The sequence below is a fragment of the Carcharhinus amblyrhynchos genome, unplaced genomic scaffold (assembly GCF_965287045.1).
Source record: "Carcharhinus amblyrhynchos unplaced genomic scaffold, sCarAmb.v2.hapA scaffold_38, whole genome shotgun sequence".
Lineage (NCBI taxonomy): Eukaryota > Metazoa > Chordata > Chondrichthyes > Carcharhiniformes > Carcharhinidae > Carcharhinus > Carcharhinus amblyrhynchos.
In genome coordinates this window covers 9,757,788-9,782,689 of record NW_027649779.1, presented here as the reverse complement: position 1 = coordinate 9,782,689, position 24,902 = coordinate 9,757,788, and the positions used below count along the sequence as shown (strand labels likewise).

At 46.9% G+C, this 24,902-nt stretch overlaps 2 protein-coding genes across 2 annotated transcripts; one reads left to right on the top strand and one right to left on the bottom strand.

Annotated features, from left to right (window-relative positions):
- The first annotated feature begins 828 nt into the window (after positions 1 to 828).
- Positions 829 to 24,050, top strand: LOC145362564 (uncharacterized). The gene is made up of 6 exons (XM_080218567.1): positions 829 to 1,103; positions 1,893 to 3,057; positions 12,041 to 12,648; positions 18,921 to 20,601; positions 20,917 to 20,997; positions 24,042 to 24,050. Exons 2-6 carry the CDS (start codon positions 2,200 to 2,202, stop codon positions 24,048 to 24,050), a joined length of 3,237 nt encoding a protein of 1,078 aa, XP_080074693.1. The 5' UTR covers positions 829 to 1,103; positions 1,893 to 2,199.
- On the bottom strand, positions 8,100 to 10,749 carry LOC145362503 (uncharacterized). The gene is made up of 2 exons (XM_080218523.1): positions 10,701 to 10,749; positions 8,100 to 9,557 (listed from the first exon to the last, which is right to left on the bottom strand). Exon 2 carries the CDS (start codon positions 9,380 to 9,382, stop codon positions 8,180 to 8,182), a length of 1,203 nt encoding a protein of 400 aa, XP_080074649.1. The 5' UTR covers positions 9,383 to 9,557; positions 10,701 to 10,749; the 3' UTR covers positions 8,100 to 8,179.
- Positions 24,051 to 24,902: the final 852 nt, after the last annotated feature.

Sequence of the window (24,902 nt, the reverse complement as noted above, 5' to 3'; positions counted from 1 at the left end):
GGATTGACAATAGCCAAGACAGCTACATACAGGCACATATACTGTCATAACTGAAGGACTTCAGATTGAATGTGAGGCATGATGAGACTGGACTATCTTGACCACATTCCTATGACTGCTCAGTTTGTGCTACAATGAACCATTAAAGCTGCTTAGCAGGGTCTCAACAGAGGGCCGGGTGAGAATATTTACTTAGAATGAGTTAGAATTAAACTTATTCCAGGACTGGCTGGTGCTCAGCGATTGAGATACCCAAAGCTGTAATCAATCAAGAAACAGTGGTAGGTAATTGATGAAGAAGAAGTGTTTTCAGGCATTGTTTAAATTATTTCATCATAAATTTGTGATAAGAACTGTAAGGACTTGCAACCCAAGAGTCGATGCACTGATGGTATACTCCAAATAGCACTGCGCTGAAAAAGGGGTCAGAGCAAGAAGTAAAGTGTTTTCAGGCATTATTTAAATTATTTCATCATGAATTTGTGGTAAGAGCTGTGAAGGACCTGTAACCCAGCAGCCGGTGAATTAACAGTGTGCTCCAAGTTGCACTGGGCTGAAAAGGGGATCTGAGCAACAAGTGGTGACCTCAGACATTGTTTAAATTACATCATCACTGGCCAACTTCCGCTTTGTGACGTCACAACGGAGCCATCACTGAAACAACCAATAGGAATCACTGCTCCGCGGTGACGGCTGCGGGTCCCAGTGCGCAGGCCGGGGCCAGCGCGGACCCGGGAGCCCCGCCCCCACCCATTGCTCCCCTCCCCCTGCCTCTCCTCGAGCCAAGGTTTCCAGACAAGCGGCTGGCGGCTCCGGCCAGAGCGAGAAGCCGCTCGCTGATCTCCCCCTCCCCCACGGCCCTGGACTGCGCATGTCCAAGGGAGAGGGGGGAGCTGCGCATGTTCCGGGGGAGAGCCCACCCTCTGACCTTCACGTTGAATTGTTGACCAATGGGAAGAGTTGGAGGACCGGAAGGACTGTGGCCCTCCAGCCAATCAGAGCGCGATCTTTGTGACAATGCAGATTGAACTTCAGACAGACTGAAATGTCCTCTTTTGTTGGTCAGTTGGATAACAAGCCATACCTAAAAGAGGCCAACATCTGTGAGTAAAATACTTTCTATTTCTTCTCATTCTGGGGGAATTGTTGACTTGCTGCAACGAAAGGGAAAGGAAGTGAATCTAGGGAGGTTGTAGACTCTGGAAAGTTTGGCCCAGCTCTGTCAATCAGCCTGTGGAGGCTCAGTATTATATCCAGCAGAATGAGAATGGAAGGAGAGTTATTTTTTCTTCATTCATGAGATATGGGCAAGCTGGCTTTTGCTACCAAATGAACCTGTTGGACTTTTAACCTGGTGTTGTGAATTGTCTGACTGTATTTACCCCAGTCCAACGCCGGCATCTCCACATCATTGCTGGCTGGCCAGCATTTATTGCCCATCTCTCAGTGCCCTTGAACCGACTGGTTTACTGGGGTGTTTCAGAGGGCAATGTGAATCAGCACATTACTGTGCCTTTGGTGGCACATGTAGGCCATGCCAGGTGAGGATGGCAGATTTCCTTCCCTAAAAAGCATTAGTGATGGGGTTTTCCGACAATCTACAATAGTTTCACAATCATCAATAGATTCTTAATTCCACATGTTTGTACTGAATTCAAATTCTACCATTTGCCGTGGCAGGATTCAAACCTGGGTCCCCAAACATTAGCTGAATTTTGGATTAATAGTCCAGCGATAATACCACGAGGGAATTGCCTCTCAATGTGTGAAATGGAAACTTACAGCTTTTGGGGAATGAAAGGGGGAAAAAATGCTCCAGAGAAACTAGAATTGTCTGTTCTGAATGTCTATCCTGTACTAACGCTGATTACTTTTGTCAACTTCTTTTACAGATGTTAGAAATGAGGATTTAAGCCAGAAATCTCAAACCAAACGTTGCATCAGGATCTGAAAGATTCAGTTGATTCATTGCAAAGTGAAGATCAGTGGCCTTTGAATCTAGATGGAGAAATAATTGTCTGCTCTATCAGCTTCATCAGTTATTAATTCTCAGTGTGACTAGAAAAGCATCAGCACACACACTTTGAACTGATTGTTCCAGCCTTAACCAGTTACACAGCTTGAAAAAACATTCCCGTTTGGAGCTTGGAAAGACCCTATGTGTGTCCAGTGTGCGGAAACTTAATTTGATTGTTGAACATGGAGAGACACGAGGACACCTACACCACGGAGAAACCGTGGAAATGTGAGGACTGTGGAAAGAGATTCATAACCCCCTCAAAACTAGAAACTCATCGACGTATTCACACCAGGGAGCGGCCGTTTACCTGCTCTGATTGTGGGAAGGGATTCACAAATTCATCCCACCTGCTGACACACCAGCGAATTCACATGAAGGAAAGGCCATTCACCTGCACAGCATGTGGGAAAGGTTTCAAACATTCATCCACCCTGAAGATACATCAGCGAGTTCACTCTGGGGAGAGGCCATTTACTTGCTCTGAGTGTGGGAAAGGATTCACTCAGTTATCCAACTTGCAGACACATCAGCGAATTCACACTGGGGAGAGGCCATTCAGCTGCTCTGAGTGTGGGAAGAGATTCAATCAGTTATCCGATTTGCTGACACACCAGCGAGCTCACACTGGGGAGAGGCCGTTTACCTGCTTTCAGTGTGGAAAGGGATTCACTCAGTCATCCAACCTGCAGACACACCAGCGAGTTCACACTGAGCAGAAACAATTCAGCTGCTCTCTCTGCGCGAGAAGGTTTAGATGGTTATCCAACCTGATGCGACACCAACAGGTTCACACCGAGGAGAGGTCATTCATCTGTTCCGACTGTGGGAAGGGATTCAAAAATTCAACCCATCTGCTGACACACCAACGAATTCACACTGAGGAGAAGCCGTTCATCTGCACAGTGTGCGCAAAGAAATTCAAAGATTCATCCACTCTGCAAAAACACCAGCGAGTTCACACTGGGGAGAGACCATTCACCTGCTCTGACTGTGGGAAAGGATTCACTCAGTCATCTACCCTGTTGAGACACCAGCGAGTTCATAATTGATTCCAGTCATTGGATTCTGCTGTTATTGCTGCTGTTAATCACATCCAGCACTGAAATATGTTCACTCTGACAGTTGAAGTGGGAGGGTCAGTGAGTCTCTTTCTGCTGAACTGGCCGGTCTCACAACTTTGCTTCCCTGTTTTTAAACAAAGGCACAACATTTGCCACCCTCCAATCTTCAGGCACCTCGCCTGTGGATGTCAGTTCAAATATCTCTGCTCGGGGACTTGCAATTTCCTCCCTAGCCTCCCACAGTGTCCTGGGATACACTTCATTAGGCCCTGGGGATTTATTTACCTTGATGCACTTTAAAGAGCCTCACATCTGTAGTGGGTACACTGGTAGAAGGTATTCTGAGAGACAGAATCTACAGGCATTTAGAGAGGCAAGGACTGATTAGGGACAGTCAGCATGGCTTTGTGAGTGGAAAATCATGTCTCAGAAGTTTGAGTTTTTTGAAAGGGTAACCAAGAAGGTAGATGAGGGCAGTGCAGTTGATGTTGTCTACATGAACTTTAGCAAGGCCTTGGATAAGATACCACATAGTAGGTTGTTGCATAAGATTAAATCTCACGGGATCCAATGTGAGGTAGCTAAATGGATGCAAAATTAGCTTGATGACAGAAACCAGAGGGTAGATATAGAGAGTTGTTTTTCAAACTGGAAGCCTGTGACCAGCGGTGCGCCTCAGGGATCGGTGCTGGGTCCACTGTTATTTGTCATTTGTATTAATGATTTGGATGAGAATTTAGGAGGCATGATCACTAAGTTTGCAGATAACACCAAGGTGAGTGGCTTAGTGGACAGTGAAGAAGGTTAGTTTGGATTGCAGTGGGTTCCTGATCAATTGGGCCAGTGGGCTGACGATTGACAGATGGAATTTAATTTAATGCGAGGTGATGCATTTTGATAGATCGAACCAGGGTAGGGCTTAGTTAATGGTAGTGCATTGGGGAGAGTTGTAGAACAAAGAGATCTAGGGGTACATGTTCATAGCTCATTGAAAGTGGAGTCACAGATGGACAGGGTGGTGAAGAAGGCATTCGGCAAGCTTGGTTTCATTGGTCAGAACATTGAATACAGGAGTTGGGACGTCTTGTTGAAGTTGCACAAGACTTTGGTAAGACCACTTGTAATACTGCACACAGTTCTGGTCACCTTATTATAGACAGGATATTATTAAACTAGAAAGAATGCAGAAAAGATTTATTAGGATGCTTCTGGGAGTTGATGGTTTGAGTTATAAGGAGACGCTGGATAGACTGGGATGTTTTTCCTCTGGTGCATAGGAGGCTTGGGGTGATCTTATAGAAGTTTATAAAATAATGAGGGGCGTAGATCAGCTCGATAGTCAATATCTTTTTCCAAAGGTAGGGAAGTCTAAAACTAGAGGCCATAGGTTTAAGATGAGAGGGGAGAGATACAAAAGGGTCCAGAGGGGTGACTTTTCAGACACAGCATGGTGAGTGTCTGGAACAAATTGCCAGAGGTAGTAGTCGAGGGGGGTGCAATTTTGTCTTTTGAAAAACATTTAGACTGTTACGAGTAAGATTGCTATCAAGGGATATGGGCCAAATGCAGGCAATTGGGACTAGCTTAGTCATTTAAAAAAAGGAGTCGCATAGACATATAGAAAAACGGACAAGCACATTCACGTACAAACACGTGCACAACACACATAAACATGCATGCATATAAATATGTATTCATACACCATAAGTTCATGCAAGATATACACAAACGAACACAAACAAGCACGCTCACGCAAATACACTCATGGGCAACACATACGCGAACAAAAATACACACACAGAAATTCGGTCTGACACAAATACTTCCATGCACAAACGTACAGAGGCACACATACATTCATTCCCTCCCTCACCACACACACACACACACACACACATACACACGCACATGCACTCATTGACATGAACTTGTACAAACAGGCAGAAAAACATGCACGTAAATAATCAAATATGTACAAACACACAGACACGCAAACACACAAGTACAACACATGCATAAACATATGCAAATAGGTACACAGATCCAAGCTCAAACAGATACATGCATATTCACATTCCAGACAGAAGCACATACATGCAGATCCACATACATACACAAACACATACATACATTCAGATGAATACATGTTATTAGATATTCACACTGACAGGAATATAGGTACAGAGACACGTAATGTTCTACACATTAACACGCAAACATGGAAAATACATGTGTACACATTAACAGACTGCACACAGATGGCCAGAGAGTCAAACTTCTACATGCAAAACATTACCATGTTCAAATAGAACAGAACACCATAGCACACATTGCTACACACGGAAACACAAACATCGTTATGAAGATATCAACACGGATATACAGACAGTAATATGTTAACAGACATGCGCACAAAAAGACCGAGGAACAGGCTCACACAGAATGGGAAGGAAACCATTCTCGTGTGACAGAAATCAACATATTAAAGTAGGCATGAACACATGCAAACATTGTGCGTGACATTAGTAAATATGTATCGACTTCACACAATAAGAGCCATGCATCCACAATGTCAGCTGAATAAAATATACACAGACCCAGACACACAACACCACAAATCAACAAGCACAAGCAAATGAACACGTTCATTAACCCTCATGCACACACATTAATGCAGGACCAAACATTAATGCAGACCACGAGATTCTCATGCATATGCACACAAACGCAAATTGCATCGATAAACACGTTGAGAAACTGAATTCAAGCTCATGATCTACTAAGCATTTCCACCATCAATGAGAAAAGATCGGAAATTACATCCCGGCGCTTAAACAGCAGCATTCACAGTTTACAGATCAGTAAACATCTGTGAAAACAAGCATTGATCAGTGAACGTTCCTCCATATCAGTCATAACATTCTTCAATGCTATGAAGTGTTCAAAAATGAACTGACACTCAAGACTTCAGTCCTTCTGACATGGACTGCCCAAGGAATGTAAAGAAAGATCAGCTGTGAAAATAATTATGGAGATCGGCTACTGAGTGCCCTGAACTTAATCGTAGATATATATTGAAAATTATACAGATAATATATTAACAGCTTATGAAGGAGAACAGGGAAAGAAAAATAACAATAAGATTCCCTGGATCAATAAAGTAATCTAATTTCATTTCCTGGTCTCCATCCCCTAGACTTCACCGATCACATCTGGATTGAAGACAATGAGGATGATAACAGCAACATCCTGGACAATCGCTTCTACATTCATCGTCCTGTTCTTCCTGAGCATTTTCTACAGCACTGCCGTCACTCTGGTGAAGGTGAGATGATTCAACTCACTCACATTTCAAACTGGCAGAATGGATTTGAAAAATCTCTCAATGTTTCACTGATTAAAAACTCCAACATTAATGTCCCACATCACAGACATCTGCTTCAATATTGTATCTTTCTTTTACAGATCAAGTAATGAGTTGAATTTTGAACGCAGTAGATTTACCACAGATTATCATCAAAATCTTTGGATGACACAGATACAATATCTGCTCTCAGTGACTATCAGTCAAAAAAATTCTCAGGTTGTCATTCTGAATCTGTATCTGAGGTAATGATAGACATTATTTCAGTTTCCAGTGTGAAATGTACGAGGCATTTTTGTTAGAATGTAATTGTGGTTAATAGTTTAAATATCATGTATAATTAAGAAACTTTTCTCATTCCTCATTCGCATCTGATAATTCCTCTTTCTATTAAGATCTTTCTGGTGCATGTACCAGACGTACAAATATTGATGGATTCCCTGTGCATGTGTCCTGTTCTCAATGTGAAGCTCGATCGTTATGTTCACTTTTCTAGCTTAAAACAAATGTCACTGTAAAATATTCTCTGAATTTTTTAAATAAATATTGAATGAAATTTTAACCAACTCTGGCTTGGATTAATTCCTTTCTCTTCAAAACCCATCAACTCTGCCCCATTTTTCCTATTATATGGTTTTCCCCTCTTTCCCAGGCTGGGATTTTTCCCAGTCAAGTGTGGGATGTGATTGAACTCAAGACCCTTCAGTGAAAGAGCCACTCTGCCACCCAGTGACCCATCCGTTTAAATACACATTCATCTCTGCCTTTTCATGATAAAATCCAGAGACCTGAGTGAATAATGCGGAGAACCGCGGCGATTTCACGCATAAACTGGTCTGTCACTGACGAGTTTCAGGTAATCCTAAACAGCAAAATGTCACCTTCATTCGAGGCCAATGCAGGACAGTGTGTGACAGAAGATAGTTTTCTATGCACTGCCTCTTGAAAAAAAAAACCATAGGGTGGGTTACCAGACTGTATCTCTCTTTATATCATCCGATGAAATACTTCACAGGCAGGCAAACCACAAGCTGGATAGAGGAGACATACAGAACAGATATACAAATCATGACGTGAAATGAAGAAATTGAGGTGTATTTCACTTAAACACATCATCGATTACAAATTTCCAAATTATGACTAATGTTGTGGGTAATTTGACAATTTGAGATAGTCTTCAACTATAGACAATATAAAACTCACGAGACAGATATCTCTGTGTGAGGGGGTAACATTAATTGAAAACAAAAGCAAAATATACAGCTACTGGGAGATCATCAAAAGGGTTAAGTGGCTCTGGAATAGGGCCACTGGAATATTTTGTTATTCATTGTTACGGGATGTAGGCGTCACTTGCTGGACCAGCATTTCTTGCCCGTCCCTAACTGCCCTCCATTTCAGAGGGTATTTGAGAATCAACCACATTGCTGTCAGTCTGGAGTTCACATGTAGATCAGGCCAGGTAAGGACGGCAGCTTTCCTTTTCTAAAGGACGTTACTGAACCAAATGGGTTTTTACCACAATTGACAATGGTTAAGGTTTGTCAGTAGACTTTTAATTCCAGATTTTAATTGAACACAAATTTCACCATCGACTGTGTGGGATTCGAACCTGGGTCCCCAGAGCCTTACCCTGAGTCCTGTGATAATTCCACTGTGTCACTGCCTCCCCTATTGATCCAATTGTTATTGTTTATCTCAGGGTGCAGGAACAACAGAATCCAGCTTTGTGGGTCACACATGAAGTCGTCTATGTTTCAGCAGGCTGTAATACTGATTAAATCCCTTCCCACACATGGAGCAGTTGAATGGTTTTGACCCAGTGTGAACTCGCTGGTGTCTCTGCAGGCGGGATGGATCAGTGAATCCCTTCCCACACAGGGAACAGGTGAACGGTTCTGTCGCAGTGTGAGCTCGCTGGTGTTTCAGCATATAGGATGAATCAGTGAATCCCTTCCCACACACAGAGCAGGTGAACGGTTTCTCCCCGGTGTGAATGCGCTGGTGCCTCAGCAGGCCAGACGACTGAGCGAATCTCTTTCCACACACAGAGCACAGGAACGGTCTCTCCCCGGTGTGAATGCGTTTGTGTTTCAGCAGATCATCACTTCTTTTAAAGCTCTTACTGCATTCTGAGCATTGAAAAGGTCTCTTATCAGAGTGAATGTGTTGGTGTTGATTGCAGTAGGAAAACTGAGCAAATCTTTTGCCACAAATGGAACAGGAGAATGGCTTCTCCCCTGTGTGAGTGCGGCGGTGTCTCCGGAGGCTGGATGACTCTGTGAAAGCCTTCCCACACACGGAGCAGATGAATGCCCTCTCCGCGGTGTGAATACGCCAGTGACTTAGCAGATGCTGTAAAGGAAATGCTTTCCCACACACAGGGCAAAAGTACGGCCTCTCCCCAGTGTGAGTGCCCTGGTGTATCAGCAGACTAATCCTCCTTTTGAAGGTCTTCTCACATTTAAAGCATTTAAAACGACTCTTCTGAAAATGAACCTGTTGGTGAACGGTGCAGTGGGAGGACTGAGTGAATCTCTTCCCACACTGGGAGCAGCTGAATGGCCCGTCCTTGGTGTGAACTTGTTGGTGCTCAGTGAGATGCACTGAGTCACTGAACGACTCCCCACAGTGGGAGCAGCTGAAAGGTCTCTCGTGTGTGTGAAGGAGCTGGTGCTCTGCGAGGCGGGAGGACTGAGTGAACCTCTTCCCGCAGTGGGAGCAGCTGAACGGTCTCTCGGCAGTGTGAAGGAGCTGCTGTTGGGCCTGTTCCTCAGAGGTTTCAATGCTTTCCCCAGAATCAGAGCTTTGAAGAGGCTTTTGAATAATGTGGTTGAGTTGGTGAGCCAGCAGGTTGGACGAACACATGAATTTCTTCCCACACACGGAGCAGGTGAATGAACTCTCACTATTGCGAGCTCGCTGTCGTGTCAGCATGTTTTCCAGCTGTATCAATCCCTTCCCACAGGAGGAGAAAGGAAACAGATTCTCACCAGTTTCCAACTGAGATGGTCAATTAAATCCCCTCAGATGTACAAATCCCAATGAACTGCTTCACTCTGTCTGACGTGAGATTTCTTTGTCCAGACTGCAAATCCCCCTCTTCTATTTCCTGTAAAATTAGTTTACAAAGAATTACATGACTGGCACGGTGGCAAAGTGGTTAGTACTCCTGCCTCACAGCGCCAGGGACTTGGGTTCGATTCCAGCCTTGGTTACCTATCTGTGTGGAGTTTACACATTCTCCACTTGTCTGTGTGGGTTTCCTCCGGGTGCTCCAGTTTTCTCCCACAGTCCAAAGATATTCAGGTTAGGTGAATTGACCTCGTTAAATTATCCATTATTTCCCCCCCAGGATGTGTAGGTTAGGGAGATTAGTGGGGTAAATAATTTGGGTTATGTTGTTAATGCTATCTTTGGAGCTCCGTTCCTCAAAAGTGGAAGTAGACCTTGGTTTTAAATAGATATATCTCTTGGGGCTAAGGGGATTTAATGGTGGGGGGTGGATTAGGAATTGAATCTGAGGATCAGCCATGACCATAATGAATGGCAGGGAATGCTCAAAGGGCTGAATGGCCTACTTCCGTTTCTATTTTCTATCTATGTTTCTATGTAAACATAAACAGCCTGGGGCAGAAGTGTAACCAAAACAACCATAAGACATAGGAGCAGAATTAGGCCACTCGGCCCATCGAGTCTACTCCACCATTCAGGCATGGCTGATATTTTTCTCATTCCCATTCTCCTATCTTTTCCCCATAACCCCCTGATCCCCTTATTAATCAAGAACCTATCTATCTCTGTCTTAAAGACACTCAATGACCCGGCCTTCTCTGCAGCAAAGTTCCACACATTTCCCACTCTCTGGCTGAAGAAATGCCTCCTCATCTCCGTTTTAAAGGATCGTCCCTTTAGCCTGAGGTTGTGCCCTCTCTGGTTCTAGTTATTCCTATTAATGGAAACATCCTCTCTATGTCCACTCTATCCAGAGCCTCACAGCATCCTGTAAGTTTCAATAAGATTCCCCCCTCATCTTTTTAAACTCCAACGAGTACAAAAGCCGTATATCCGATGCAGGTAACTATACAGGGATGCAACCACTCATACTGAATATGTACATGACCCATAAACTTCTCCCGGCTGCAAATGTCAGGTGCAGCCTGGGAGTGGGTGAAGCTGTTTGAAAACCTGTTGCTATTGACACAGTGCATCCCGAGCACTAGGACCCGGTGGGCGCAGAAACACAAAGACCCACCCACTCATGGTTGCGTCACCAAGACACCAGCGCATGCGCTCTGCTCCTTGCTCAATCAAGATGGCGGCCGTTAACCTGAGATTCATCTCCGAAAAAAGACCGGAAGCTGCAAACACGTGACCTACGGGCTCATATTCGAGGTTTGAGGCCTTCACCAGATATTTAGAAACCCTCTACGTCCATCCGCCGATTCCATTGCTCCCTCTATGTTTCCCCATCCTTACCGGCTGCTGATGAGACAGAGGAACATCGCTCCGAATGCGCTCACCCACACTGCGCGTGCTGCAAACGCCGTTGCTGACTGCGCATGTGCATCCTTCCGTACGGTGAATTCCAGCCCCGCCCCCTCATTCACTCCGATTGGTTGGAGGACCAGCCGCTCCCGCTCGGTCCTCCAGCCCGCCCATCTTCCTATTGGTCCGTAGCTGCCGTCAATCAGTTCCCCTGGCATTGTGATGTGGAGCATGCGCAGTGGCATTGGTGCTGGTTTGTCCCGGAGAAGCGGAGTCAGCGTTAGGCGGTGGCTGGGCGGGTCTGGAAACACTTTGTGGATCCGCTTCAGAATCATTGTCAGCCCCCTGGTTTGCAGCTGCGGGGCCTCTCCCTCCTGGGAACAGACCCAGATTAACGGCCCCATTTTGGCTCAGCCACTGGAGGATGGTTCACATCAGAGGATGGGGGAGGGGGACAGTAAGTAATAGGTTACACTTTGGCCTCAAATCAATGAGGACTCTGATCTCTGGGAAGGAAGGAAACCCTGGGAGGTGGGCGGGGAGGATTCACAAACACCCGCTGGAGGACCCAACACCCCCATAAGACCCATTGGTTTCATTGTCAGTCTGCAGACAGGAGCTGGAGAACTGAACCCAGACAGAGGAGTGGGTGAGATGGGTTTGGAAGCCCAGGAAGGAGGAAGAATGTGTGAGATGGGGATTTGGAGATTTGAGCAAACAAGGGAGGAACAAAATTTCCAGAGAGACTGGAATTATCTGTTTCGATTTTTTTCCCCTATACTGACAGTGGTTTTGTAAACTTTTTTTGCAGAATATTTGAAATGGAAGTTTTACAGACAGGAAACTCAAATCAAAATTCTTACTAAAATGTCACAGTTCCTCGATTTATCAGCACCTGAACACTGTCAATCTTAGAATGTGGAAGGAGAAATGTTTCTCAAAGCACTGAGACACACACACTGGAGTGAGAATGTCCCAGTGAACCAACTGTGGAAAGGGCTTTAAACAGTTACACAGCTTAGAAAAAATATCCCACCATTCAAAGTGAGGTAAAACTGCACATGTTCTGTGTGCAGATGAATCTTGAACTGATTGTCCAACCTGCAGAGACTGAGGGACACTGGCACCATGGAGAAAAGATGGAGATGTGGGGACTGTGGGAAGGGATTCCATTGTCCGTCTGACCTGGAAACTCATCGACGGGTTCACACTGGGGAGAGACCATTCACCTGTTCCACGTGTGGGCAGGGATTTAGCAAGTCATCCACACTGAAGTCACACCTGCGTGTTCACACTGGAGAGAGGCCGTTCATCTGCTCAGAGTGTGGGAAAGGATTCACTCAGTCAACCAACTTGCTAACACACCATCGGGTTCACACCCGGGAGAGACCATTTACTTGCTCTGAGTGTGGGAAGAGATTCACTCAGTCCTCCAACCTGCTGATACACCAGCGAGTTCACACTGGAGAGAAGTCATTCATCTGCTTTGAGTGTGGGAAGAGATTCACACAGTCATCCAACCTGCTGATACACCAGCGAATTCACACTGGAGAGAGACCTTTCACCTGCTCTGCATGTGGGAAGGGATTCAGCAGGTTATCTATCCTACAGGAGCACCAGCGCACGCACACCAGGGATAGGCCATTCATCTGCTCTGTTTGTGGGCAGAGATTTACTTGGTCCTCCCTCCTTCTGAGACACAGGCTAGTTCACAAGTGATTATGTGAGTCGGATTCTGCTGTTATTGTTGCTGTTAATCACATCCAGGACTGAAACGTGTTTATTCATATAGGATGTTGATGGGAGGTGTGTGTCTGTCCCATTGTTTAGAGTGAATTGAAATTGTGAGTTGAACCATAGAATCCCTATAGTGCAGAAGGAGGCCTTTTGGCCCATCAAGGCTGCACCAACTCTGACCCCTATTTAAAGGGCGAAAAGCTGCAGCATGCTACAGTGCAGAGGGACCTGGGGGTCCTTGTGCATGAGTCACAAAAACCCAGTCTGCAGGTGCAGCAGGTGATCAAGAAGGTGAATGGGATGCTGGCCTTTATAGCGAGGGGGATAGAATATAAAAGCAGGGAGGTCTTGCTGCAACTGTATAGGGCACTGGTGAGGCCGCAGCTGGAGTACTGTGTGCAGTTTTGGTCGCCGCACTTGCGCAAGGATATTTTGGCCTTGGAGGGAGTGCAGAGGAGGTTCACTAGGCTGATATCGGAGATGAGGGGGTTGGACTATGAAGAGAGACTAAATAGACTGGGTCTGTACTTGCTGGAGTTTAGAAGAATGAGGGGGGATCTTATAGAGACATATAAGATAATGAAGGGGATGGATAGGGTAGAGGTAGAGAGATTCTTCCTGCTTAGAAAGGACAGCAGGACTAGACGGCACAGCCTCAAGATAAGGGGGGACAGTTTAGATGAGAGTTGAGGAGGAACTTCTTCACTCAAAGGGTGGTGAATCTCTGGAATTCTCTGCCCGTTGAAGTGGTGGAGGCTACCTCGCTGAATATATTTAAATCACGGGTAGATAGGTTTCTGATAGACAAGGGAATTAAGGGTTATGGGGAGAAAGTGGGAAAGTAGAACTGATCCACTTCAGATCAGCCATGATCTTATTGAATGGCGGGGCAGGCTCGAAGGGCTAGATGGCCTACTCCTGCTCCTATTTCTTATATTCTTATGACTGGGGCTATTGTACTGAGATGGGTAGAAAACTGATTGGCAGACAGGAAACAAAGAGTCGGATTAAACGGGTCTTTTTCCAATGGGCAGGCAGTGACTATTTGGGTAATGCAGGATCAGTGCTGGGGCCTCAGTTACTCACCTGCCATGGGTCTTGGTTTTTTTTTTCCAGTTTATTATGCATCATTTTTAAAATGTTGCTTCCTAATAATCTAATTTAAAACCATGGATAAACGCAAACCGCTTATGGAAAATCAGTGACTCTCTGATCAAGAATCTTACTGACTACTGCTTACCATTCTGGTCACCGTATTATTTTTTAAAAAAATCCAGGTGCTGGAGAGGGTGCAGAGAAGATTTTAATGATGAGATTTTAATGTAGAAGCCAGCTCACCACCACCTTCTGAAGGGCAGTCAGGGATTAGCCATAAATACTAGCCAAGCCAGCAATGCCCACATCCCATAAATGATTTTCAAAATGTGTGTGTGTTTTTATCAGGAAAGGATTGACAGGCGAGCTCTGCTTTCTTGAGAAATGAAGGCTGAGGGGTAACCTGAGCAGAGAGCCTCAAAATTATAAAATGTTTAGACACTGAAATAGTGTTTCCTCTTCAGGGGAAGAGCAAAATGTAAAGTTTATTTATTTGTCACAAGTAGGCTTACATTAACACTACAGTGAAGTTACTGGGAAACTGGAGACCATCAATTTAAAACAGTCATTAAGAAATCCAATAGGAAATCCAGGATAAATTTCTCCACACAGAGTGGTGAGAATATGGAAATCACAACTACAGGGAGTGAAATGAACAATCTAGACGTGTTTCAGGGGAATCTCAACAAATACTTACGAATGATTTATTTCAAAAAGACTAAAACAATAAAGTGACAGGAGATAATTTGAAGTGTGTGAGACTCTGTGTGTGTGAGACTGTGTGTGTGTGTGTGTGTGTGTGTGTGTGTGTGCGTGCGTGTGTTGCTTTTCATTGATGACACAGAAACCTTCCTCTGTCTGAGCAGACAATCTGCTCCTGAAGGATGTGAATTGTACAACTCAGAGATTCTCCATTCAGAATGACCATGTGCTGTGTAAAACCTGACATCTCCACAACCAGACTCCACTTCTCCTGGAACGACGTGAGGTGACTACAATTTTCTAGATTGATTTCTTTGCTCTCAGTATTTTCTCAGTTCATAAATTCCATCATTATCCTTGAACACACCCATGGTCTCCACTTTAAATACTTCCCTTTTCTTACCAACATCTAGCAATTGGATTGCTGCAATTACAGGAACCCATTCTGTAAATCTGATTCCCACCTAACACCAACCCATATCCCCATCTGAGTTCCAGATTTTAATGAGATTTCTCAAAACACAGCCAGCCTGGCAGCACGGTGGTTAGCATTGCTGCCTCACAGTGCTAGGAACCCGGGTCTGTGTGGAGTCTGCACATTCTCCCTGTGTATGTGTGGGTTTCCTCCCACACTCCAAAAATGTGCAGATTAGATCGATTGGCCATGCTAAATTGGCCCTTAGTGTCGGGGATTAGCAGGATAACTAAATGGGTTACGAGGATAGGACTGGGATCATTGTCAGTATAGGCTCAGTGACTCCTTCTGTACTGCACGGATTCTATACTGTCTGTACTATCATTACATTGGATCCAATACTGTGTTCACTAACACACTACAGCCTCACTCTTGTTATTGGAATAAAAACTGTGTTTGTTACGCTCAGAGTAAGTAAATCAAGCCAATCCATGATGAAGGCTCATCCAGACACGAAACATTGGCTGGAATCTCTCTGTAAGTCTCACAACACCAGGTTAAAGTCCAACAGGTTTATTTGGTGGCACAAGCCACAAGCTTTTGGAGTGCTGCCCCTTCATCAGGGGAGTGAAAGACCTGTTCGCAAACAAGTCATATAAAGACACAAACTCAATTTACAAAATAATGGTTGGAATGTGAGTTTTTACAGGTAATAAAGTCTTTAAGTACAGACAGTGTGAGTGGAGAGAGGGTTAAACACAGGTTAAAGAGACGTGTATTATCTCCAGACAGGACAGTTAGTGAGATTTTGCAAGCCCAGGCGAGTCGTGGGGATTACAGATAGTGTGACGTGAACCCGAGATCCCGGTTGAGGCCGTCCACATGTGCGGAATTGGCTAACAGTCTCTGCTCAGACACTGACAAAAAAAAACCTATTCTGTTGAATGGCGGGGTATTTACCCAGCATCGCTCGCGGCGATGAATGTCTCCTATCCTGGCCACACTGGAGCGATGCGCAGGCGCAGTACTGCCCCTGTCTGGAGCATGCGCAGTGGCAGTGCTGGACGGAGGAAGCTTCTGCTTTCTTGTCTCTGCGGCGGGTCAGGTAGCGGCGAGTTCGAGCGATCGGAGGGCGCAGGGAGGTGATCGGAAAAGGTTTATAAATACCAAGTGACAGCATTAAACCCCGAATCAGAAGGTCCAGGCCAGCCCCGCGGTTGTCCGGAATCACCCCGCTTCCAGCCGTTAGAGACCCCGGTTAAACAGCCGCCATCTTGCGAGGGGGCCGTGTGCGGCGGTGCGCATGCGTGGCCAGCCCTGTCAGCAGGAGGAGATAATGTTGTTGCTGACAGCTCAGCAGGAACAATCCTGACTGTGTCCCCACCCCCAGCAAACAGCAAGGGAACATTTTCCAGCACTTGATCCATGGCCTCTCCCTGGAGAGGGAGCATGCGGTGTCAGCGGTGCAGTCGATGCCTTAAGAACATAAGAAATAGGATAGGCCATCTAGCCCTTCGAGCCTGCCCCGCCATTCAATAAGATCGTGGCTGATCTGTCGTGGATCAGTTCCACTTTCCCTCTTTCTCCCCATAACCTTTAATTCCCTTGTCTGTCAGAAACCTATCTACCCGTGACTTAAATATATTTAGCGAGGTAGCCTCCACCACTTCAACGGGCAGAGAATTCCCGAGATTCACCACCCTTTGAGTGAGTTCCGCCTTCCGCGCCCGCTGGGCACCGCAGGGGCTGAGAGTTATAGACCCCGACAATTGCATTTTGATTAATGTGTTTTAAGTTTCCTTTGTACTTTTTGTTTTTGTTCGGGCCGTTCCCCCTTCCTTTTGGGGAGCTGCCCCTTTTACTTTGTCCTAATGTAATTTGACTTTGTTTATTTGGTTTGTCCTTAAAAGAGGTTGATCCATGGCCTCATGTGCTGTGGTGTTTCAAAATCTACATTGAATACAGGAGTTGGGATGTCTTGTTGAAGTTGTACAAGACATTGGTAAGGCCACACTTGGAGTACTGTGGAGTTCTGTTCATCCTATTATAGAAAGGATATTATTAAACTAGAAAGAGTGCAGAAAAGATTTACTAGGATTCCAATGGGACTTGATGGATTGAGTTATAAGGAGAGGCTGGATAGACTGTGACTTTTTTCTCTGGAGTGTAGGAGGCTGAGGGGTGATCTTATTGAGGTCTATAAAATAATGAGGGGCACAGATCAGCTAGATAGTCAATATCTTTTCCCAAAGGTAGGGGAGTCTAAAACTAGAGGGCATAGGTTTAAGGTGAGAGGGGAGATACAAAAGTGTCCAGAGGGGCAATTTTTCCACACAGAGGGTGGTGAGTGTCTGGAACAAGCTGCCAGAGGCAGTAGTAGAGGGGGGTACAATTTTGTCCATTAAAAAGCATTTAGACAGTTACATGGGAGAGGATGGCTATAGAGGGATACGGACCAAACGTGGGCAATTGGGATTAATTTAGTGGTTTAAAAAAAGGGGCAGCATTGAGAAGTTAGATCGAAGGGCCTGTTTCCATGCTGTAAACCTCTATGACTCAATGACATACTTTTTACTTGTTGTGAGATTTCCTGCCTCTACCACCTTTCCTCCGTTTCTCTCTCCACGGACTCTGACCAGAATTCTCTGGCCATTCATGCCGGTAGGATTCTGCATTCCTGCCGGCAGCACACACCTCCGCCCGTGGGTTTTCTGCTGGTGTGGGGTGATGTTAATGGGAATTCCCATGGGGAGCAGTGGGATCAGAGAATCCTGCTGTTAGCAAACATCGCACCACTTCCCATCAGTGGGAAACACACCGCTGGGAGGCCGGAGAATCTTACCCACTGTCTGACCTGCTGAATATTTCCAGCATTTTCTGTGTTTATTTCAGATATCCCACAGCTGCTCTATTTTGCTATTATTTTATTGTAGGCATTGCTCACAGAACCAACTTTAGAAACATGATTGACTAATTTTTTTAATCCACAGGTGCTCCGGTCCGCCTTGTTGTCCAACAAGGGGCATACACGCGGTGGGTCGTGCGAGGGCTGCTCTTGGATGTTGCTTCGAGAGTAGCCTAGTGCTTCACGTCGTTAGTGTACGCTTAAACTGGACCATCTGACGGGGAACACGACAGCTCAGTGACTATCACTGTTTGCTGTGCAGACACATGGATTTGGGCCGGTGTCCGTGGGAGTTTGCACATTCTCCCCGTGCTTGCGTGGGTTTTCTCCGGGAGCTCAGGTTTCCTCCCACACCCCAAAAAACGCGCTCTTAGGCTGATTGGTGTAACAAATTGTCCCTAAATTAGTCTCCCCTCAATCTGGTTATAATTCCTTTATTGTGGAGTCCAATAGGCGTAGACAACGTTGTAGGGAGAAGAGGGCACTCACAATGTTAAAATGGCGGCGCGGGCTCGTTGGGCCGAAGGGCCTGTTTCCCAGGCTGTGTTGTTCTCTGTTCTTTGTAATTATAAAACAAAAAGCTGGAAAATCTCAACAGGTCAGACAGCATCTGTGGGGATGGAACCAAAGTCTGAAACATTGGCTCTGTTCTCTCTCACAGATCAGCTCCTGTGATCCTTCTACAAGGTGGAGTTTGAGGGATTGGAAGATTCTGTTAAGGTTCTGGTTAGTTGTGGGTAAATAAAATCCCTATTCTTCACTTCCTGCCTCTTTCTCTCTCCTCCCACGTATCCAATAGTCATGTGTAGACCCACCTCCCTTCCCTGAAGGGTATTGCTGAACCAGTTGGGTTTTTGTGGAGATTGAGCAGTTTTCATGATCACTTTTTCCTCCTGCTGGCCCCACAAATTTACCACATTCATTCAGCTCACATTCACAGGCTGCTTTTGTGTTTGTGTGAACTCTCTCTCACTCCCTTTTTCTCTGTTTTAAATCACAGGATTGTAGAGGATGGGGATTGACAATCGGGAATCTCGAATCAAACATCACACCAGGATCTGAGAATCATCCAGTTTGTCATAACCTGAATATCACAGGACTTCCAACATGGAAGGAAAAAGTCCCGTTCTCAGCGAAGAGAAACTGTACACGTGTTCTGTGTGTGGACAAAGATTCAGCCAATCATCTGGCCTTTTGAAACATCAGCGAGCTCACACTGGAGGGAGGCTGTTCATTTGCAGTGTTTGTGGGAAAGGATTTACTCGATCATTCACCCTTCTCAGACACCAGCGAGTTCACACTGGGGAGAGGCCGTTTACCTGCTCTGTGTGTGGAAAGGAATTCACTCAGTTATCCTGCCTGCTGACACACCAACACACTCACACTGGGGAGAGGCTCTTCACCTGCTCTGAATGTGGGAAGGGATTCATTAATTCAACTAATTTGCAGACACACCAGCGAGTTCACACTGGAGAGAGGCCTTTCACCTGCCCTGCATGTGGCAAAGGATTCACAAATTCATCCAACCTGCAGAGACACCAGCGAGTTCACACTGGGGATACGCCGTTCACCTGCTCTGTGTGTGGAAAGGAATTCACTCAGTTATCCCATCTGCAGAGACACCAGCGAGTTCACACTGGGGAGAGGCCATTCACCTGTTCTGATTGTGGGAAGGAATTCACTCAGTTATCTCACCTGCAAAGACACCAGCAAGTTCACACTGGGGAGAGACCGTTCACCTGCTCTCAGTGTGGGAAGGGATTCACTCAGGCAAATGACCTGCTCAGACACAAACGGGTTCACACTGGGGAGAGACCATTCATCTGCTCTGTGTGTGGAAAGGGATTCACTCAATCAAACGATCTGCTCAGACACCATCGGGCGCACACTGGGGAGAGACCATTTATCTGCTCTGTGTGTGGGAAGGGATTCACTCGGTCATCCCACCTATTGGATCACCAGAGAATTCACACTGAGGAGAGACCATTTATCTGCTCTGAGTGTGGGAAGGGATTCACTACCTCATCCAGCTGGGAGGGGCACAAGCGAGTTCACACTGAGGCAAGAACTTTGACCTGCACCGAGCCTGGGAAGGGAGTCACAGTCTCACCCAGTCAGCAGGGACAGCGGAGAGTTCAGACTGAGGACAGTCTGGCTCCCCGCCCCGAGGGCGGTCCGGTTCCCCGCCCCGAGGACGGTCCGGTTCCCCGCCCCGAGGACGGTCCGGCCCCCCGCCCCGAGGACGGTCCGGCTCCCCGCCCCGAGGGCGGTCCGGCTCCCCGCCCCGAGGGCGCTCCGGTTCCCCGCCCCGATGACGGTCCGGTTCCCCGCCCCGAGGGCGGTCCGGCTCCCCGCCCCGAGGGCGGTCCGGTACCCCGCCCCGAGGGCGGTCCGGCCCCCTGCCCCGAGGACGCTCCGGCCCCCCGCTCCGAGGACGGTCCGGCTCCCCGCCCCGAGGGCGGTCCGGTTCCCCGCCCCGAGGGCGGTCCGGTTCCCCGCTCCGAGTCTGGGAAGGGATTCATTCCGTTATCTAACCTGCTGACAGGCGAACGAGGCGAGACTGATGAAAGACCTTTTAAATGTCCAGACGGTGGGACTTGTTTTCAGAGTTCTGTGGAATCGGGGTCCCATCAACACGTTCACACTGATGAGAGACTATTCCGCTGCTCTCACTGTGGGGCTGCGTCCACACGATCGTCTGACCTCACTGAACACCAATGCACTCACTCTGGGGAAAAGCTCCTCACTTTCCCCAAACGTGGAAAGGGATTCACTCGGTCCTCCAACCTGCTGACACACCAGCAAGGTCGCAGTGTGAAGAGGGGGTTCACTTGTCCTGAGTGTGGGAAGGGATTTACTCAGTCAACCAACCTGCTGAGACACCAGCGGGTTCACACCGGGGAGAGGCCCTTCCTCTGCTCCCAGTGTGGGAGGGGATTCACTGAGTTATGCAACCTGATGACACACCAACGGGTTCACACCGGGGAGAGGCCCTTCCTCTGCTCCGAGTGTGGGAAGAGTTTTATTAATTCCACTAACCTGCTGCGGCACCAGCGAGTTCACACTGAGGAGAGACCATTCATGTGCTCTGAGTGTGGGAAGAGATTCACTCAGTTACCACATCTACAGAGACACCAGCGAGTTCACACAGGGGAGAGGCCGTTCCCCTGCACTGTGTGTGAGAAGGGATTCGCTCAGTTATCGCACCTGGTAAGACACCAGCGAGTTCACACCGGGGAGAAACCATTCACCTGCTCCCAGTGTGGGAGGGAATTCACCCAGTCAAATGACTTGCTGAGACACCAGAGAGTTCACACTGAGGAGAGACCCTTCATGTGCTCTGAGTGTGGGAAGAGATTCACTCAGTTATCCAGTCTGCTGAAACACCAGAGAGTTCACACTAGGGGGAGGTCCATCTGCTCTACATGAGAAAACAGATCCTCTCAGTCATCCTGCCTCCTTCGATCACCAGTAATTTCACATTGGGAAAACCCTTTAAATGTCGGGACTGTGGGAAATACAGTAAATGTTCCTGGGAACTGCAACTTCTACATGTTCATACTGATGAGATACCGTTCAGGTGCTCTCACTGCAGATGCAGCCAGGAAATCATTTCAACTTTCTGTACACCAGAAATTTCACAGTGTGGACAGCCTCCACCTGCCCTGAATGTGGGAAGGAATTTCCTTATTTATCCCGTGTGCTGAGATCCCAGTGAGTTCACAATTAACCACAGTGATCAGATTTTGCTGTTAATCATGTTCAGGATTGAATCATGTTCATTGGGGTCTGTTTCTGCTGATGTCAGTAAACCCCACCCTAGCTGTCGGGGCTGATCCTCTTGCTAAAAGTCAAATAAATCAACTTTGCATCAAATAAACTTGTATTCTTTTTACTATCTCCGACATCGTCAGGAGTTCTCTCCCCTCCCCTGTCTCCTCCGTCCTCACCTCCAACAATAAGTGTGAGGATTTCATGGAGTTTCTCTGTCACGAAGATTGAGACAATCTGATCAGCTGCCTCTGCTGCTTCCTCCCTTCCACTAGCCCATTGGACTGATCAGCTTCCCCTGAACCCCACATCTTCCCCTCGTTTCTCTCTCATATCCCTTCATGCCCATCTTGTCCATCAGACCCACCGTGTGCTCACAAAGGGCTGGATGGACACCCTCTGTGCTGGAACAATTGGTCATCAACCCCAAATTGCTGATCACCAAACTTACCCACGGAAACTGGTATTGTTCTCACTTTCCAGGTGTTACCCTGACCCTATTAAATACTTGAAATGTGTAACTAACAAACAATGGGGTGTGGGTTTGTTACTGACATATTGACAGAGGTCAGGATGGACACGAACTATCATCACACGGCGTGAATGGTCAGAGCTGGAACTTGGGTTTTGTACTCTATAGTGAGGTTGGGGAGGGGAGGGAGAAAGTGGGGTTAGGGTTATAATCAGATCAGCCACGATCATATTGAACGATGGAATAGCCTCAAAAAGCTGGGTGGCCTGTTCCTAACTCGTATGTGCAAATGGACTTTTTCAGAGAATCCCTACAGTGCAGAAGGAGGCCATTCTGCCCATCGAATCTGCACCAACCACCATCCCAACCAGGCCTTATCCCCACAACCCCACGCGTTGGTATGTCATCAGCTACATATCTCAGTGAATCCCTTCCCACACTCGGAGCAGAGGAATGACCTCTCTCTAATGCTAACCCCCTGACACTGGGCTCAATTTAGAACGGTCAATCAACCTAACCCGCACATCTCTGGACAATGGGAGGAAACTGGAGCATCCAGAGGAAATGCATGCAGACACGGGGAGAATGTGCAAACTCGATACAGATAATGATGCAAGGCTGGAATTAAACACGGGTCCCTGGTGCTGTGAGACAGCAGTCCTATCCACTGTGATGCCCTGTGGCAGGATCTCATCCTCACTTTCCCAGATTCAAACAAAGATTAACTGAGAATCCATCTCTAATGGCAGCCAGATTGTCCACAATCCCCTGCGCTGTAGAAACTGTTCTATCTGCCTCAGGCTGGCCGGGTGGATGGCACGTGCTCAGTCACTGACAGGTCACAATGCCTATGTGATTGATGGCAGCTCCAGACCAATAGAAAGAGGAGGTGGGGCTGGAGGACCATACAAGAGCATCTGGTCCTCCAACCAATCGGAGAGAATGAGGGGCGGGCCTGAGCCTGGGTCTCCCTCATTGGCTGAAACCCTGCACCATTGTGAAACTGCTCTGTGTCAAACCCCCAGGGGAAAACTGGACCTTTCTGTTTGTGGCTTTAAACAGATGGAGCCCAGTGGGTGTGGAGCAAACAGATCCACATTTGTCCCTGAGATAGGTTCATTCAGTGATGTGGAGATGCCGGCGTTGGACTGGGGTAAACACGGTAAGAAGTCTGACAACACCAGGTTAAAGTCCAACCGATTTATTTGATAGTAAACTCACAAGCTTTCGAGGTTCCCCTCTTCATCAGGCGAATGGAGAGTTTGGGCCTCAGACAGAGCATAGAACAGCACAGAGAGTTTACAGATTACTGTTTAGAATGCGAATCTTTACACCTAACCTGCTGTTCAAGTCTTAAAGAGGCTGACAATGTGAGTCTTGGGTTCATGTCGCACTATCTGTAACTCCTGTGACTTGCCTGGGTTTGCAAAATCTCACTCACTGTACTGTCTGGAGACAATACACATCTCTTTAACCTGTGATCAGTGCTCCTTCCACTCACATTGTCAGCCTCTTTAAGACTTGAACAGCAGGTTAGGTGTAAAGATTCGCATTCTAATCAGTAATCTGTAAACTCTCTGTGCTGTTCTATGCTCTGTCTGAGGCCAGAACTCTCCATTCACCTGACGAAGAGGGGAACCTCAAAAGCTTGTGAGTTTACTATCAAATAAATTGGTTGGACTTTAACCTGGTGTTGTCAGAGTTGTTACATAGGTTCAGTCAGCACAGACAGCAGGGATTATTTCAGGGAATTACACAGTGCAGTGAGAAAGGAAATTCAGTGTCAGGGTTGAGGAACTGGGACTGAAGGTTTGAGAATAGAAAAAATCTGGAGTGAGGAAGGAGAAAATGACAATAAACTGAGAATGAATTTACATTCCTGGGTGTCCTTTATCCCTAATTTTAATCACTCCTCCATTTGTCACTGAGATAGGTTCGTTCAGTACAGACAGCAGGGATTATTTCAGGAAATGTTCGAAATGAACACAAGGAATTTCTTTCTCTTCCACAGCTGATTTAAGGTTGGGGATTTTGCTTCAAAGATTAAACAGGGATTGATTTCAGAGTTAACTATTTGATCAGGAACAATTTCAGGATAGACTCGGTGAATTGAGGGGAAAGACTCCAGACAGCAGGTCTTCAAGGTCCGTGACAGATCCAAACAGTTCAATCAGCTCCACTCTCAGCTCAGGGGAGAGCTCAACACCTCCACATACTGTCCACAGGGGAGTTCCCCTCCTGTTTCGAATCCCTACAGTGCAGGAGGGGGCCATTTAGCCTATTGAGTCTGCACCGACCACAATCCCACCCATGCCCTATCCCCGTAACCCCACCTGCTAATCCCCTGACAAATTTAGCACAGCCGATCAACCTAACCCGCACACCTTTGGCCTGTGGGAGGCAACCGGAGCACTCGGAGGAAACCCACGCAGACACGGGGAGAACGTGCAGACTCCACACAGACATGACCTGAGGCCAGAACTGAACCCGGGTCCCTGGCACTGTGAGGCAGCAGTGCTAACCACAATGCTACCGTGCCCCTGGGAATCGAACCTGGGTCCCTGGTGCTGTGAGACAGCAGTGCTAACCCACTGTGTCACCGTGCCCCCGGGAATTGAATCCCAGTCCCTGGCACTGTGAGACAGCAGTGCTAACCACAATGCTACCGTGCCCCTGGGAATCGAACCTGGGTCCCTGGTGCTGTGAGACAGCAGTGCTAACCCACTGTGTCACCGTGCCCCCGGGAATTGAATCCCAGTCCCTGGCACTGTGAGGCAGCAGTGCTAACCACAATGCTACCGTGCCCCTGGGAATCGAACCTGGGTCCCTGGTGCTGTGAGACAGCAGTGCTAACCCACTGTGTCACCGTGCC

Coding starts and splice junctions, on each gene's coding strand:
- LOC145362564 (XM_080218567.1), top strand. CDS start 2,200: ATGGAGAGACACGAGGACACCTACACCACGGAGAAACCGTGGAAATGT. Junction 3,058..12,040: donor CCCTGTTGAGACACCAGCGA/GTTCATAATTGA, acceptor TCCAACCTGCAG/AGACTGAGGGACACTGGCAC. Junction 20,602..20,916: donor CACACCAGCAAGGTCGCAGT/GTGAAGAGGGGG, acceptor CCACATCTACAG/AGACACCAGCGAGTTCACAC.
- LOC145362503 (XM_080218523.1), bottom strand. CDS start 9,382: ATGCTGACACGACAGCGAGCTCGCAATAGTGAGAGTTCATTCACCTGC.